General features: G+C 39.7%; 1 protein-coding gene across 3 annotated transcripts in view; it reads right to left on the reverse strand.

Moving 5' to 3' along the window:
• Positions 1–3,517: 3,517 nt before the first annotated feature.
• Positions 3,518–18,755, reverse strand: part of LOC135253628 (early endosome antigen 1-like) — a 125,915-nt gene continuing 110,677 nt past the window's right edge. For all 3 annotated transcript variants that reach the window (XM_064333172.1, XM_064333170.1, XM_064333171.1), the window contains 4 exons: positions 16,106–16,199; positions 14,212–14,282; positions 9,449–9,551; positions 3,518–4,862 (listed from right to left, as the gene is read on the reverse strand). In XM_064333172.1, coding sequence (XP_064189242.1) covers positions 4,419–4,862; positions 9,449–9,551; positions 14,212–14,282; positions 16,106–16,199 — 712 coding nt within the window. In that variant the 3' untranslated portion in view covers positions 3,518–4,418. The remainder of the gene's footprint in view (positions 4,863–9,448; positions 9,552–14,211; positions 14,283–16,105; positions 16,200–18,755) is intronic.

An 18,755-nucleotide genomic window follows, 5' to 3' on the forward strand; every position in this document is an offset into this window, starting at 1 on the left:
AACTATAATAACAGTTAATTCACCCCACATATGAATAATTTCATGAATAGCTACAATCTGTTTTTTGTAATTTTTATATATTTGAACACATTATTATAAACATGTAAAATATAGCATAAGTCATGTTTTCCCTTGGAGGTTTTGGGCTGTATTTCAGATGTGCAATGTGCATTGCATATGTGGCTGAGCATTCTCTTCAAACTGCAGAATGCAGACAAATATAGGCCAAACATCAAATTTGGACTTAATATGGTACACATTTTGTCATTCACAAACACAGACATGTAATTTTAAAATACTACACATGCTTATGAAGCCTTTAGATTCATGTAATATATTTTAAAGGTTTACATAAAATTATGATTCATTTTTGTGGGGAAAAAAAGGGGAATGGTAGAATGGAAAAAAATATGACACCCGCATTTAAAAAGGAACTGCTAAATACTGAATTTTAAACAGGAGGCCTTGCAGAATTGTTGTGGCTGTCCCCTTTCTAAGTAATTACAATTAAGGAAAGTCTGTAGCCCTGAGTGGGAACTTAAGCATGGATTACTTTCTCAACATTGATAACTAACAGGCTATTCTAAGATGTCATTAACAAAAAAATTGAATATTATTATTATTTTTTAATATGAAGAACGGGCTTACTGATCTACATTTTTCCCCATCCCGTCTCCCCTGAATGGACTCCAGGGATATCTTCTTATTCAGAAAGAACCTTTCAAGGTTGAATAAAGGAAATGGTGGCGGGTCCCTGGGAGAGGGAAGTGATCATCATTTTCACCTTCAACTCCTCTTTGATGTGGCAGAGTCAATTTTTAATCAGCCGCCATCAGACCGGTCTTCATTTCTCCTTACAAAGTCCTATTACTCTACCACTTTCTGGAAGGAGGTGATAAGGACAATGCTCTCCTTTTTCCCTTCATAGAGCCCAGCGTATGATGAGTCCCTTTGGAGAGGTTTGATAAAAAAAAAAATAAAAAAAAATGAGTGAGCACATAAGGATAAAGGTCACCTCTCTGCCGGGGTTAACCCTTTCGCACCCACAGAGAGGCTGACAGGCCCCTGGCTTGAAGGCTTTAGACCCAAGCAGGAGCCAAAACATAAAGGGTTAAATTTTTTTCATAAATTATAACTGTACACATTTGTGACTGTATTGGTTGTGTCCTGATGCAAGGGTGTGACTGGACCTTTTTTTGCCTTTTGAGAGAAAATATAAAACAAAGCCTTAAAAAAAATCTATCGCTCCCCCATCCCCCCCCTTCCCTTCCCAGCCCTTTCCCGGACCACCACACCCCTCTCCTTTATGAGCATGTATGGCTGTTTGTTTCAGGTGAAAGACTGCTAAGTAAATGAGGTATTTGAAGGAACAGCCATTTTGAACTGCTGTATGCTTTACTACTGTATGCTTTACGCTGGTCTGTTGGTCTTCTTATCCCACTCTTGTCTTGAAAAAATTCTGTTTGAGAACATAACCCCATGACCCTGTTGGGAGGTCATGTTGAAATGCGCACTGAATGCTATGAGTAATCAGCCCGGATTCAAACAGGCATCTTTCTGTCCTCATTTACGGCCTAATCAGGTGCAGATGTTCTTCTAATATGGACTTTTTGTTTCAAATTTAAAAGCCAATTTAAGAAGCATGTTGATGGATTATGAGAAAGGCAGCGTTCGGCTGAGAAACAAAATGCTCATAATGTCCTTTTAAAAAGGGAAAGAATTCTCATTTGCATTAGTTTTCATTTCCTGACAATCTAACATGCAGACATTATGTATTCAAATAACGAGAAGTATCTGGAATGAAGCTCACTGCCTCCAGTCTTTTGCCATAATGTTCAAATTCGCTTCATGAAGTAAAATGAACACACCCCCCCCCCCCAAAACCCTCGGAAATTTAAGGCAGTTAAGTTCCCTGCGTGTATGGGAATGATCCCAAAGCCATTTCATAATATAAATTTAACAGGACCAATTACCATTTCGATAGCAACAGCGTACAGCGTGATTAGCTTGCTGGCAGTCCCGCAAGAAAGGGCACAATAAACTTGCCAGAGATGCAGAACGCTAGCCTTGAACAAAGCAAAAGACAATAATTTGTTATGATGAGTTTGGGCTGTTTATGGCTACAGTGCAAAAGGTGCACCCGGGCAGAATGGAAATTCACAGCGCCGCGTCGGAGGCTGTAAGCAGGGACACAATTACCTCAGCGAAATGGATTAGAGCTCGGGGAGAACGCAGAGTAAAACATGATGGCGCCTGCTCACGGTAGCCACGTCTTGTTTTAATCTCATTCGAAACATCAGCAGTCTAGGTGAGCGAGCGGACGCACGTGCTGAACGCATTTTAAACAAGCACCTCTGCTGGGATGACCCTGGAGTCGTTTCCCGTTTAATGCAGAAATAAAATAACGTGCCATAATCACTTCTCTGTAATTGTCAACATCCCTGCTGGTTTAAGCCTCGGTTGGCGTAAAAAAAAAGAACGCTAATTTTGGATGAAACGAAAAATACTTAAAACTGCAATTTTTTTAGTGGACTAGCTTTCCCGGAGACCACCCGCACAAAACCACATGTTCATTAAGTGAAATTACTGCAGGAAGTCGTGGAGCAGGGAAAGCTCAATTCTGGTTTCTGCGTATGAAAGACGTGCGCTTGCGTGAACGCTGGAACACGTGATCGGGCGGGGGTGAGGGCGATGCATTAATCCCTCAGCTGAGCTAAAATGAGTTTAAAACACATCAAAAGCAAGCTTAACCTCTGTAAACCTTACGCCATTTTCAAGAACAACAAATGATCACTCTCATGATTGTTTCCATAGGACTTTGTCTGAAAATTGCCTTTGGCTTGCGCTCCAAGCCTTAAAAGCCACTGGTTTTATTTTTAATGAATATGTGCGAGTATGTTTGTGCGCTAGTGTATATTTATAAAAAAAGTTTCTCTTTTCCTTTTTACTGTGACAGTGCAAATGACTAATACCACTAACAAGCCCTGCCTTCCCTCATTAAAATGTATAATCCTTGGAAAAAAAAAACATGTCAGAAGCTTAATGTTGTTCTGCATCTTGGGGATAACAGAAAATGCCACGTTCAAGCTTCTGGATTTACTAACGGTCCCTCATTAACACAGCAAAATGGGTCCACTTTCTAAAAAGAAGAGTCATTTCAAAGAGCAGGCTTAAAGGTCTCCTTGTTTAGCCAACAGAGCCTCGTCCACCCCTGCTTTGCCTTTTTAAATACCACTGCCTTCACAGCCATTTCAAACACAGGTCTCCATTGTCAGAGAAAAAACATGACAGAAAGAGAGAAAGAAAGAGAGAGAGAGAGAGAGAGAGGGAGAGAGAAAGAAAGAAAGAAAGAGAGAAAGAAAGAAAGAAAAAGAGAGAGAGAGAGAGAGAGAGAGAGACTGGATGTATTTCCTGAATGAGCTGTCTTCCAGTTAGTGATGTGTTATGGCGTCAGATGCTAGTTAACTTGGAACATTAATGTTTGCAGCAAATCTTTCTTGCTTACAAAAACCTCGCATTGTTCCTGGTTGTTGATTCATTTATTAATCTATAGTTGAAGGGGCAACTGAAAGGAACAAAGGAAAGAAAAAGAACATGGCAAGGACAGACTACAATGGCAGAATACAACTGAGCGCACAGAATCATATTAAAGGCTTCTATATAATCTAGGGCAAACAAGGCCGCAAAACTGCCGTTCTGTAAACCGGAATTAAAAATGATTAAGCATTTTCAGAGGCATTTGGAAAAAAAAGAATTCTCATATTCCAGACCATCTATAGTTTCAGTCAAAGGCATTGGTTCTAATCATTCTGAGGAAAAAACAAAACAGAAACGGCACTGCAGCCACGGAGACATGATGAACACAATACGAACGAAGGAGAAATAATGTATCATCAGCATGCAGAACTAACAAAGAAGGTGATTCACCCCCCATCGCTTATTTATGAGGGAGCGGTCGGAGGACGGGGACGAGCGCTCATTTCTGCTGCGCTGTACGGCCTCCGGCTCTTTAACGCGCGCGCGCCGGGTGAAACGCCATCTCGCTGACCAATAAAAAAACACTTTATGAATGATCAAACACGAACAAAATCAGAACGAGACGCAACGCTAACCTTAACGAAACAACCGGTAACCTGATCGATTTCAAATTCAGGAAAAAAAAAAAACAACAAGTCCGTCAATAATAAATATTAATGAATGTCCTTCGCTTGCACACAGACGTTTGTTTTGTCTATATGCATGGTAATATTTCCTAGTGCAATATGGATAATTAAGTGCAGGTGCTTCAGAAGGCAACCTAAGGCACTCATTTTCCTGTACACATACAGTACATTCCACGTTTTCAAGTTTCCAGGCTGAATGTGATCCCCTTTAATTCTACAAGGTGGGTGGGGGGGGGGGGGGGGGACTCTTCAAGTTCACTTCTTCGGGGAGGCCAACTGGGCATGCTCTATCTCGGCGGCGAGGTCGCTCATTTTCTCCGACCAGTACTCGGTGCTCTCCTGGAGCTGAGCGGAGAGCTCTCCCACTCGCTGGATCCAGTAGGACTTGTCCAGCGCGTCTCTCATCCGCGCCTCCTCAAGGTCCCCTCTCGTCAAGGCCCCCGTCTCCGCCGTTTCGGGGCCGCTGGACGAGGGCACTCGCGGAGGCGCGGGGCGGCGGCGTGGGGGGGCGGCGGCCGGGTCGGAGGGTCCGGGCGCGTTCAGACGGAGCCCCTCCTCGCGGCCGGACTCGGGCGCTGGCCGGGGCGAGCGGGCGCTCCGCCCGCCGCTCGTCAGCAGCAGCTCCAGCTGTTCCCGCCGCGCGCGCTCCCTCTCCAGGAGCTCCCTCTGCTTGCCGTTCTCCGTGCTCAGAACGCTCAGCTGGGGGAAAAGACCGGCAGGTTAAAAAACACCACTTACGGAATTACAGCACATTTGCCCTAATTAAGCTGTTTGCACACATTCTCTAAGGAGATGTTTACACACCCAACTGCCCACTTTTGGAAGCTCTGCTGGTTAATATTAGTTACATTTTATATCCTGTTACCAAGTAATCTGAAGTAAAAATAATGGGAAAAATAAATAGTAAATCCCCTTTCACCATCACATTGAATCTCTTGGTCAGTGAATGACAGGATTTTTCAAAGATATGCATTGCTATGTGGAAATGTGCTAAATTGTTATTAACGCACAGGAATGAATATGTGTAACATTTGGAAGAATTAATAGGCATCCATTATATAGCATAAGCATTAATTATGGCTTGTTTCACTCATAGATACAGGAATGCAGATTTGAAAAATAATGTTTTTTTTTTTTGTCTGCTGACGTTTTGAGTGTTTGATATGAATGCAAAGAAACCATGTAATAGCATAATTTACAGATGAAAACAACCAATTTAAAAGATTAGAGGATAGGATTTAAACACGATTTTTACAGTTAACCATGAAACAAAACAAATCACAGTATTTCAAAACAAGCAGTTAACTACTGCAGACAATCACATCAAAGTTGGGAAAATTGATGGAATTAGACGATGGACCTACAGGTCATTCAAAAGATTCAGCATGATGGAGGAAAGAGGGAAAACATAATTATCTTTTATTTTTGTACTATAATTACATTTTAAGTGGAGCCAGTCTGTGTGGTTCTACACTGATGGGTGGAGGAAAGAAACAGAAAAATTAAGCAGCAAAAGTCTATCCAACAAAACACAAGGTCACAGAAAAGTCTATTTAAACCCCCCTGCCCTCCCCCCCCAAAAAGTCAAATACAAAATAAAAAATACATATTTCCACATACACACACGGACACACACACACACACACAGAGGGGAATTCCAGGGGACTTATTTCTCCCAGCCAATTAGGAGCCACACTTTGTTTCAGTGGTTACTGTTGCAAGTCTACCAAAACCACCGTTGGAAGGCCCAGCAGAACAACGGGCCAGGCAGAAGCGCGAGTCTGAGCCTAGCCAGGAGGGCGTGTCGCTGAGGGAAAGGGTGGGAAGCCAGCCAATGGCCACGGGGCAATGACGAAAGCTCAGGAGCAGGGCTCACCTTAGGCCGGGGCTCTCTGAGGGACCGCGGTCCAACCAGAAGACATAAAATACAGACCAGAGGTCACATGATCTCTCTCTCTCTCCTTCTTAATAGAAATCTTATGTCCCTTCCTGTGGCATACAGGGGTAGACTCAAACACAAGAAACGCATGTGGAAAGTGGGAAAAAGACTTGCTAATAAGCAGGTTGGGTTCTTCTTATTTTGGGACGTACAGTTTGTAAATGGTCGGTTTTTGGGTGGGGGGTGAGTTCGAGGCCGTGTCATGACGTGTGGAGAATGCTGTAGTGGGCTGCCTCTTTCAGGGGGAATTCCAAAATTTGACAGAACATTGAATAAATAAATAATCATCCACAGCTTGCTCCAGCGCATTTGTAACACATTACAGCTCAGTCCATCACTCAAAATTAAGTCCACCAAAGGCAAAGTATTATTCACAGGAATCGTCAAAATTAAATGACTGGACTTGAGGACAGATTCTAAAAGTGAAAATATTCAAGTTTGAAACTGCATCAAAAGCAAAATTAAAAAGATATGGGACAGACCCTGAAATATTGCAGTTTGTCTTAATTTTCCATAGTTACGAAACCCTTTTTGTTTCTGCTTATAATTGGTGTATGAGTAACAATCTTTTGACAGTGCGGTGCAATCAGTAGCGGGTAAAGAGCCAGGCTTTAAACCAAGTGGCCAAACATAAGCTTTGTTTTTGGAGCTCACTTCCTGGTTTTGTTGAGACGTTGCTCACAAGTGCCAGCCACCCGTTTCAATATAAATCAATAATGTTCTCCCACAGGAACATGTAGTCGCAATAGGTGTTTTTTCTTTGTCTAATGTGTCCCCATGTGTCGATTTATTATTAAGTTATTGAGTTATTTGGACACTATTTTAACATCAAAAAAGCAATGTTTTTTTTAAATTTTATACCAGCAAACCTGGCGCCCAGCAAAGCCGGGCCTGTCCAGCATTACAGCATTGATTTTGCATCCACATCGACCTCATTTCACAAAGATTATAAAACCATACGTCGCAAAAGTACTTTCTTGAAATAAAGGAATATTATTTTAGGAATAATTCAAATTCAGTAGGTTACGCTTCTACTTTCCCCTGCTTCCGCTATTTGGAGTGGGCTTTTATACGCGCTGTCTCACTCCGCTTATACATGAATTCTACAGAACGCACAGCTTGGATGTTTGGGTGAGCAGGCACCACGAACAAATATGGTTCCACTTCACGCGGTTGTCTTTAGCCTCATTTCAACTGCATTTTCCAAACTGACACACGGTTTATTAAAAGTCTGTTTAAGTGAAAAACTAAACGGGTGCAAAGGCGTTATCATTTCCATATCTACAATGTCCACAATTAATCATCCCCACAAAAGTCTTCTGCAACTTTAATACACAGTTGCATGAATTTGGACTGACTATACGTGCAAAATTTGTTTCAATTATGCTTGATCGAGCGATTTGTATCAAAGTGTCTGTAGTTCAGTTCCTGAATAGCCTGCCGGAGCAGGGTGACACATCTGCACCTGGGTACCAACACCTGCTGCCTACTGCCCGGTGGGGGGTTTTTGTGAAGAAAATGGCACAAATGCAGAAGTTACATAAAGTTATCAAAGTTGCAAAGAAGTTACTTAAATCACCCTAGCATCTAGTAAACAAGTAAATCATGAAAGGTGCTATCATGGTTATACTGTAAATGATCATTTGTGATATGGTGCAGTTTAAGTATTTCAACAGGTATTTCAACATCCATATGGTTGTGGCTCCAAATGATTATGGATGCCTCTTTTACTGCAGTTACTCAGGTTTAAGGGCCCTGTAATACAAATGTGGGATGGTGTGAAATCCTTCAGAAATCCCCTTTAAAAAAACTCAGGCCTGCATCTAGCTGCTTCCAGCATTTAGTCTGGAGAAATCTGAGTTACTGAGCTTTGGAGACCACGGGTTTGCATTCCCCGTATCAAAATGTACTAAGATAAAAAAAAAAATGTTTGAGTTGGCTTAAATGTCAGAGATCACATAATACATTTTATTTTAGTTGAAACTGATAGACAGTCCTACGATCGATGCATTTTTACTTATGAACAATCTTCAATTTTGTATGGCTCCATCGGGAATGTCATTCGATAAAAAATAGCAGTGGGCCCAAACCCCAGCAGTTGCAAATCCATTTCAGCTCAGAAAGATCCAAAGTCACCCCAGTTCAAGACACGACAAAATAACATATCATTGATAAATTACGGTCCTTAGATTAAACACGTCCCAGCTAATGTATCGCAGAGAAACTACTGCATGAAAGCGATCTTTTCTAACTAAAACTGCAACATCGTATTCAGTCCGTCTCATTTCATTCAGAAATGGACGCCAATTGTACTGTGTTATGAATTGCGGGTGCAGAAATTAGAAATCAAATCCTTTTCCCGACTCCATTCCAGGGCAGCAATCTATGCAGATTAGGCAGGGGCAATTTAGCTTCCGCTGCCATGCTCATTTTCTTACCATTACACAGAAATGAAGTAAGACATTCCATTATTATTTAGACTGAAACGTCTGTGCAAGAAGTTCCCGAAATTACCTTGAAATTTTTGCTTGAGTTAGTGGAGTCATTATTTCAAACATCTTAGTCTGAATCAATATCAGTAATGATTCATTCGTTTGATTAAGAAGTGACTCCATCTGTAGGTGTCAGGTAATTACCGAGATGACCTATAATGAGAATATTTCACAAGTCTCCGGCTTCACTGGGTCCTTCCCTCAACAGCATAATGACTTCCTGCTCTGGCTTTTTATAACCGTTTCATGTTCCAAAGGTTTCATTCCACTACCATCCACTATTGCCACGGTCTTGTTGTTTTCTGGGGACAAAGACCTTTTGTGACACACGGGCGAAAATATCTACAGATATATCTATCAAAATTTAGGACTGGAGACGCTGGGGATTTTTCCATTGAAAATGGCCATACAATAAGAAGGCAGCTTCTTTTTTCACCCATTGACAGCAAGAGAAAGACAGCATCTCACACATCAAGCACCATGACCCCCCCCACACATTCAGCAAAAGTATTTCTAAACAACACATTACATAGTTACTACGCTGAATCAACAACAGAATGGAATCTATATAGTCCATTTGTTGACCATTACTCTACAAGGCATTGTACAGAACAGAACAGCTACACAAAGCAGAAAACACTGCTCAAGAAGCTTTGTGTTTCTTTTATTAAATATCACATTTAACCTAGCTATTATGTTAATATGCTTTTTACCTTTGCTTTCTAAAAAGGACAATAAACTAAAATTAAACCCCTTTTTGTTTTATATTCAAAGATGGGAAATGGTCTTTGGAATCTTTGGAGTCTTTAAGGTGTTACTGTCTGTAGTGGGACAACAGGCCATGGTGTCTTTACCTGCTCATTGAGGAGAGCGATAGACTCCATATTGGCCTTCAGCCGGGTTTGCATGGCTTCGATTTGGCACAGACTCCGTGTCACCAGGTTCTCCCTCTCAATCCTAGAAGCAGACACGTAACACAGTTAGAGGTGGTTGGGCATCGGAGCAAGAACTGAAAGTGATCTCTTGTGCTTATGCACCCTTAACAAACAGAAAACAAGCTGTTTTACCCATGTTAAAGTGCTATAGTCCTAAATGAAATTTTGAGGAAATACAATGTGCACCCTAGGGTGTTCAAATAGTATTTCACAATTTAAGGATACATACACAATTTAAACTGACGGAAACAAAATCTTGTTTTTAAGCGTTCTCATTTTAGATTAAGTAAAAAACGAAACCCAGAAATACCTACTGCACAGCTAATTAATAAAGAGGAACATTACTTGAGGAACAGATGAGATTCAATACCTGTCCCTCAAAGTAAGGTTTTAGGTAATGGTTTATGTACACAGCTAAGACCATTTATTGTGATCTGGTCAAAGAAAAGGTCATTCCATTTCCATTTCTTGAAATCCTCATGTATAAATAGATATGAAATATATAATAAATAAATAAATTCACTTCATATTATTACCTCATTCATGATATGAAAAACCTAATTTTCAATATTAATTTGGACAATAGACAGTCCAAATTAATGGTTACATTCGTGTTTTGGAAGAAATTTAGAGATCCGACAGGCCAGCTGGACAAGAAAAGGTATAAACAAAAATTAAGATACAAAAGTTCAAAATATCTGTACAGAACTGAACTTGCATAAAAGTTCTACAACAAGGCCTGCATTATGCAGCTCTCTTGGGGCAAGACAATTTATTTCACAGAACTAATGAATACTTATTAACAGTATATATCGTACAACCCATTCTTCCAGAATCTAAAGAGACTATTTTATGCCATAATGAAATTTTTCCAGTTGCAAGATACATTTAACTTCCTAAATACTTATTTGTACACAGAAAATCAGCCACTGTCGACTGTGCATTACAAATACTTCTAATGATCATTTTCTTATGAAGAGAGCCTTTTATGCAGTCTTTGTATAAAAGCAGCGGATGGAAACAAGTCAATCGCGCTTGAGTTGCATATTTGTCGCCAGCCTAATGAATTCCATTCCTGCACAAACTTTCTTCCCTATTAGCAGAAACTTAAAACAAAGCAACCAAGATGATAGGAGGCCATTATGAAGATTTATATTAAAAAATACATTTTCCCTGACAAGTAATTGCAATTTTTAAAAATATAAATTACCTCTCCCTATTCTCATTTGACTGTTTCATATCACTGAACATTAAAAATTCTGTTTTGGCAGAAAATACAAGGGCTTTTTCAAGGGTTTTAATCAAGGCAGAGGACATCAATGTACCTATTTTAATCAGGACAGTGGACGTCAATGTACCCATTTCCAAGAGGTTCAACAGCATGTCTTCATTACCCTTAATTCAATGTCCACATTGAGAACTTTTTTTTTTAAAGAATGGAAAAAAAATAATCTTCCACTCAACTCCAATTCAACCTCTGCTAAATATTTAATATCTGAAAATGATTGCGCCAAACATTTTTCTTCATAATAATAGTTTCATTTAACACAGCTCCAAGAAATAGAACTCTAAGTTTCAACTAATGAAACATTAATCATTTTTCTGAGGTCACACAAATTCTACTGGGAATTAAAGCTATAGGTTTGCTCAATTTACAAGGATGGCATGGTAGCTTTAAACTATTTTTGTCCTCATCTTTTCCTGACAAACATACTTAAGTTAGTTCTGTATACTACAAATCCCCTGGTGCATCTCTTCAAATGTTATTCTAATTGAAAGCATTTGTGCAACGGGGGAAAACCAGAAACAAAAGTAAATGTGGACGCTTTACACTGGAATAATTACGCGCATATATGTTAATGCCTTCTTTCCATTAAGATCGAGTGTGAATTTAAAATTAGCCAAGTAATGACAGTATATGTCACAGCTGATGGCTAATCAGGCTTTTAAATTGGCTTGTTTTATGTAGGGAAATGCACGGGTGGACAATGTGCAACAGATAATGTTTCAAGAACCACAGTACAATGTTTGGTGTTTATATAAGAACGTATCCAAGAGGGACCAAATGCTCTATAATAGTTAAATATACTTCACCAGTTTTTCACTTATTTTTTCTTTAGACCACTTTCCATACTCCAATTTTCCATTTCTAAAATTAAAATTACACACAACGTTAAGGATAATGACAGGCTCACACAACCTCTTTGAACATTTACAGTAATCCACAGTCGTAATCACTGGGGATTCGGTAATTAAGAGCAGATAATTGTGGCTAGATTTCTGTCATCATACGGAACGCTGGTAAACAGTTGGTGGCAATATGGCAGCCACAGCTGTCAGTCAAACAGCTTTAGCAGTGGCTGTATGAGGGGCAGAATCTACTGGACTACAGGTCTGACATGGCACATTCTATGCCCTACAAATACACGTTTAAAGAATAAAGCAGGCCCACATATATTTTATAACTGACTTTCACAACAATATTCTGAATGTTTTTTTAATGACAGATTCTTCCTTTAAATTTTCCTTCCATTGAATAATGGTATTTTAATAATTAGCATGGCGAACTGTACAGAGAAATATGTAAAACCACAGAAATATAAATTGAAAACACATGCACAACCAGCTATACTAAATTTAATTTTCTAAAGGTTTTTGACCTTGTGTTATATTTGTCTCCAGTGTGCACTTGGTACATGAGGTACATGAGTGGTATACCACTGGTACATGATGGTACATGAGTACCTAAGTGCCTAAATATAACAGCCTGCCGAGAAACCCATAACTTGCGCCACACAACATACAGTACCACACCAATGATTTCTAAGAGTGCAGAGAATAATTACAGGAAATGACTCAGAACTACTAATGTAAGAAAACACAACTTCTGTACTCCCTCTGTAAAATGCCATAGATGTGACAATTAATCTAGTGGATCTCAATAAACCGTTATTATTGCACGAGCTGATTAGGTTACAAACAAATTAATTATTAGATAGTTTTCCTGTAGTATTATAAATTATTGCAACATTGAGCAGGATTTCTATGGACACATTTAATGAATAACTGATCAAGTCCAATAGGTATTGTTTCAGTTCTGCAAAAATGAATACTGTTTGATCTTTATCTATGTAAAATATAACTGAAATGCAACGCGACTTATGAAAATAAAGATAAAACCTACCGGTAAAAGACCATAAATTCAAAATGGCAGAAAAGGATAAGAAATCGAGGCAAAGGGCCTGATTGAATATCCTTATCTCAATTTAGATTATTATATTCATTTTATGAAAATCAATCAAGAGGATCTATATATAGCACCCCCTCCCCACCCCCTCCCCCACCTCAATTATTAAAATAGACAAAGAAAGCCATTCATCTTACTGTCACATATTAATACTGCCATTAAAATGACTGACAGCTTTAAACTGTATCTGAAACCAATAGGGGCCAAAACAAATGAGATTGGCAGGAAAACAAAAGCGGGCAGTTCATTAAGAATGTAGCCGGGGCGACGGAGAGGATCGGCAGAGAGACGCACTAATGAGGCGGAGGGGCTGGGCGGGGTCAGGGCTGCAGGCAGGTGCTCATCAGTAATGCTCGCTCACTTTATGTTTTATTCTCTCAATTGAACTAATAGATATCCCATCACTGATAAATACTCTTTGACATGACTGGGAAGCGTGGGTTTTGTAGTTTGCTTATTCCGCCAGACGAAGCCTGCATTATTTATCCATCACGGTGCTGCGGCTGAACTCAGGGGTGGCTTACCCTCTCATTTGCCTGTCAAAAGCGCTTGGCATTCTCTTTGTTTGTTGTTTCGAACGCTCCATGAAAGTACAGTTTCTGAACCATTACGTAGTGGACATATTAGCCATGGTTCATTAAATGTAATAAGAAACATAAACGGAAAAAAAATTCCGATTAAAATAACAATTCAGTCATTTACTTGAAACGGGAACATCATACCTATAAGGCATAAAACTAGATTTCCATGTAGATCCAAATATTGACCCAGATTTAATACAAGGACATTTAAATTCAATGTGTAAAGCTTCCATTTTTTGCGTACGTTTGTTAAGAGATATGAGCCATTTAAAACTGTTAATTGGTGTCCACAAGGTTTGTTCAGAGAAAAGGCTTGCTCAGGTTATCATAGTTCCTGAAAGTCCAGGGTTAGGGTTGTGTATATAGCATCGGTAATTCATTTAAATAAATATTATACATGAATTGATGCATAAGAAGTATCTTAACATATTATACTGGTTCTTAAAAACAGGTTGACTAAGCATAACCAAAGCAGATGTGTGTGGTTTGCTACAGCATTTTACAAGCATTATGGTGGACACACTTCAACGAAATCATACAAACATAAAATTATGTTAAGCAGTTTAAATATTTAGTGTATTCTGTTTCGTTATGATTAATCCCTGGAATAATTAATCCCTGAACTAGCAATATTAGAACATGTTTGGTTTTTCTAGCAAACTTTGAAACTTAACACAGAAATAATAATTTGACCTAGCATGCATCCGTGAACATACATAATGTTCTGAAATAACGAGATAACTTTTTGCTACACGTTTATTATGAGTGCCCCAATTTCCCACAGAGCGGAAAGAATACCACAGTTGGACTGAACGTGATGGTGGCGAAAGAATATCAGCAAATACTGTACTTACTCCTCTACCTCCAGACGACCTCTGAGCTGATTAAGAAGTGCCTGCTGATTAGCAGAGTGACTGTGGATTGCCTGGGCATGCAGGGGGGAAACAGAAGTTCATTAACTCTCAGTACATTAACGGTGATGAAGTGCAATACAAACCTCATGAATCCTCTTGACCAATCGGACTCCGAGAAGAGCAGTCATCAGGACATGAAGGATGACCGCGAGGAAACGAGGTGTGCTACTCCGCTGTGTCTTAAAAACCTCTGGGCACCGCCCGTGCTGATTACTGCACTTTTGAGGGTGCGATTAAAACTAAAAGGAGCGCTGGGTCTTAATGACCACCACCTTTACACGTGGGTATCATCAGCAGCGTGTCATTGCCGCTGCTGCTGTCGTTCTCTCGCAGAAACACAATGTGAAACTGCATGGCAGAACCTGCAAACTCGTAAATTAGCTAAATTTCAGGTTGACCTGGTCGGTGCCATTTTTATTGGTTAAAAAAAAATGGATGGTGAAAACTTGTAATTACATTCGCATTTTTATGCACACATTTAAAAACGAGTATGGGGAAAGTGCATGAACACATAAAATCACATGTAGCAGAGCAGTACATATTCTTGTAAGACGTGATTTTATACGTGCTAACTGACTTTTTTTTTTTTTTAAGCGGGCACTTCAGGCATTTGAACACTGGACTGTTATTGTAAAGTGCCTGGAGTATCACCTATTCCAAACTGAAGTGCAGTTTATTCATTTTTTCAATTCTGGGTAGGGTGAGGGGGGTATTCTAGTAGCTCCTGTTTTAGAAGTGACTTAAAAATAGCCACAGCTTCTTGAGATAAAGCCCTGAAAATGTTGCTTGCAGTTTCCGAATACCAACTCATTTGCTCCATATCAATAATCCTCAAATTCCAGTTCATTACTTTGGTGAACCAGAACAAGGAGGGAAAATGCCTTTACAACACTCCTTCATTCAGAAAAGATCCTCCACGGGGAAAAGCCATTTGAACGCACTTTAGACCCAACTCCACCATTTAACGCGTGGTCCTGGACACTCTCCTATTGTCATAAACCACTTTCTTTCACTTGCAAACTTCTGCTGGCAGCCGAGATGGATCCTTATGGATAACCATTGCTCTCATTGCTGAATCGGAGGCTAAATAACACCCTTATCCCGCTCTGGCCATCTGGTACGAAATGATGAGCCTCCCAACTATGGCCAGACTGCTTTAATATCTGGCACTGAAGAGAAAGTGGCTCTCTACAATCTGTGCTTTAAGAGACAACTGTCATCTGACCACCAACTATGCAAAAACGACTCCTTATGAATAACTGAAGCATTGTAATAGCTGAGCGATTCTTTCCAGCAAAGGTTTTCTGGTCATTTCCCGGGTTACAGATCAACTTATTATTACCATTATTAACCTTTATTTATGCGGGGCAGGTGGACTGAGCACGCATGCTCTTTTGCAGCAATGCTCTATTGACACAACCCCAATTACCCTAACCTGCATGTTTTTGGATTTGGATTATAACATTCCTGGAGAAAGCAGTGCTAAATGAAAAATCGGGGAGCACAAAATGTGTTTTTTGTAATTCAATCCCAATACACATATGTGTGTACAAAAATACTGTATATAATATTTTCACTGCAAACTGTTTTTGTCATCCAATACATTTGTATTGTCAAACAAAATCATTTTTATAACAATTTTTATAATAATACCTTTTTCTACTCCCAGATCTCAGGAGGACATAATGTGTACAAATTACAAATGTTTATACAAATTAAAACACTTTTAATAGTAACTATGACTGTTCCAGATAACAAAGCAGCATATACAGAAAATGGAAAATTGCAATTATAAAAATGCATGGTTCCATTTGATTAACTCATTGTCACATACCTTTAAATTCCCAATCTCCATTTTGTTTTCATCAATCACTGCTCTCAGTGTTCTGAGTTCTATCTCCATTGCATCTTTGGTTTCTTGCAAATGACTGAAAGAGAAAACAGTTGAATTTCAGCCCCAACAGTCTTAAAAGCAATGATGCCTTTGCTGGTCCATGAGTGGCCAATCCAATCCATAATTGGGAGCATGGGTAACTTCATCCTTTATGAAATACTATACATATCATGGTAAAAATAACATGTGAGCATGTGGCATAGTAAGTTCACATGTAGAAGAATATTGAGAAACTATAGTGTAGTTTCTGCAAGTACGACACTGCATTATTTATGAATGCAGTGGACCCATGTTTATGCTTGACCTCTGTAACTTACAGCATCTTTCAGCAGTATCCTTAACAACCAGTCTTTTATATTACCTTTCTTTTATATTAATTACGGAGCAGTCCATAAGTGAGGGCAGTGACTCAATTTTTTTTTTTTTGGCTCTGTATTGCAGGATATTTACATCCCTATCAGGTGATCTGTGTGGGAATTATTGCTCTTTTACTCGCCCCGTTTTAAATAAAGTTGTCATATTTAGTGCTTAGTTGCAAATCCTTTGCATTCGATGGCTGCCTGAAGTCTGCAGCCCACAGACAGAAAAAGTGACTGGTACCAAAGACAAAATAGCCACCATGAGTCATGACTCGTTATACAGTACAAGTAATCTAAGCGGAAATGTGAGGATGATCAAATATATGGCATTCATTTCACAAGGAATTAACAAGTACATTTTAAATTCCACTCAAGGAAAAAAAATAATTTAGGAATACAGTATGTCTGACCATTTGAACAGCCACCAGAACATTTCATATAGCAACCCTCATCATAAAACTGTATAAGAATTTAAAAGTTAATCAAATCAAAATAATGTTTAGCAATAATTCCCCTTGGAACCATATTTCTGAATGCAACAACTTTTCTTTTGTGCTTGCACCACTAATAAAATGTGGATATGGTGACTGGCTTAGTAAAATTGGCTATAAAATAAATTGTGCTTTGAAATGGCTTCACAATGCACAAAAGATATGACATTTTACCATGTTTCCATTAATGTCTGCTAGACAGTACTCTCTGTCCATGCCATCTGTGCTTTGATGTACTCCCAGTAACATTGTTTGAGCTAATGGCAACTTGTTGCCAAAGGTTACAGAAAGCTCATAGCTCTTAGGTACTCTTTCATACCATCTTCTTTTATCTCTCTTAATTTCACCAGCTGTCTCGCAATTATTCCATTTCTTTTTTTTTTTTTTTACAATACAGGCTCCCTTGCTTTGTGATAAGCTATGCACAAACAAACAACATGGCATTTGAAACAAATGTGAATCAAAACCCATTGTATTTTACACTAGCTGGCAGTTAGCTAGGGAATATGTATACACAAATAACATTCAGTCATGTGCCATGCAGCTGAGAAATCCTATAAGGACAACTGAATTTAGCTTTATACGTATATTTGTCATCAGGTTCTATATGAGGCTAAAAAGGCCTTGTAAAATGAACTTTTCTTCAAACAGTCAATTTGTCCTTTAAACAAGATGATACTCTACAGTAGTTTTTGAGGGCACATGCACTGCATTGCTAAGAAATACAAATTAATGAATAACATGAATTAAGCTAAACACCCATGGGAAAAGATATTGCAATGAAGTCAAGACCTCTGATGAAAATATCTTGCAATGCAAAATGCAATATACACACAATCATTATTTAACATACATAATAACATGTGTTTTATGCAATATGTAATATAATTAACATTTAAAAATAGCTATATTAACTGATAGTAAAATGATTTAGTGAAATTGCTATGCAAACTACAACTTTCCATCGCTGCTCCTCCAGAGCCAACACAAGTGGAAAGAAGACGCAAGATGGCGGCAGTGGTTGTAGCGGTAAGGAGGCTATGCACAGAGATCAATACCCTGTTAAATTCTTACAAACAACAGTCCTGCTCCTATTTGTTTGTCGTTTTTTTGTTGTTTTCCTCTCTTTCTCTCGCAGCGGATTCGAAGCGACAGCTCGACGTTAGCCTCCTCCTCTCCGAGGCGGAGGCGCTCCTTCCCCCTCAGAACAATCCCTGACTTCCTGAACCCGGGACGCTTCCTTAATAAAACATCAATAGCCCGCCGAACGCGTCGTGTTGCGATCCCAATCAGGGCCGTCGAGCCGGAGAGGGCTGGCTGACAGACTCAGCGTGACGGCGGACGGCTGTGCCGCGTCGGGCGCCGCCCGGGAGGCGGGGGGGGGACGCGCCGTCTGACAGAGAGGCTCCGGAGACGCCTTTGATCACGCCGCGTGACGCGGGGGGGACGTGTCAGAGCGGCGCGGCGGAGTGCGGGAACCGTCAAGGTGAGCTTGTCACTCTCGGCCCTGTTGATTCGGGGCCCCTGAATTAAAGATTCTTTGTTACCGTTTGATTGGAAGTTCTCTCTCCTCCGCTGGATAAATATGACCTACTTTGTTAGGCGCAGGTATTAGCATAGCGCCCCTTTCATTTCGATCGGAAAAGCGCCAGTCATTTTTCATAAACAAGTCAAACATTAAGGATCTGTCTAAAGTCCCATGTTAACATTTGAGGCGTTTCATACGTGGTTAAAGCTCCT

This window comes from Anguilla rostrata, chromosome 4, assembly GCF_018555375.3.
Source record: "Anguilla rostrata isolate EN2019 chromosome 4, ASM1855537v3, whole genome shotgun sequence".
NCBI classification, from domain to species: Eukaryota; Metazoa; Chordata; class Actinopteri; order Anguilliformes; family Anguillidae; genus Anguilla; species Anguilla rostrata.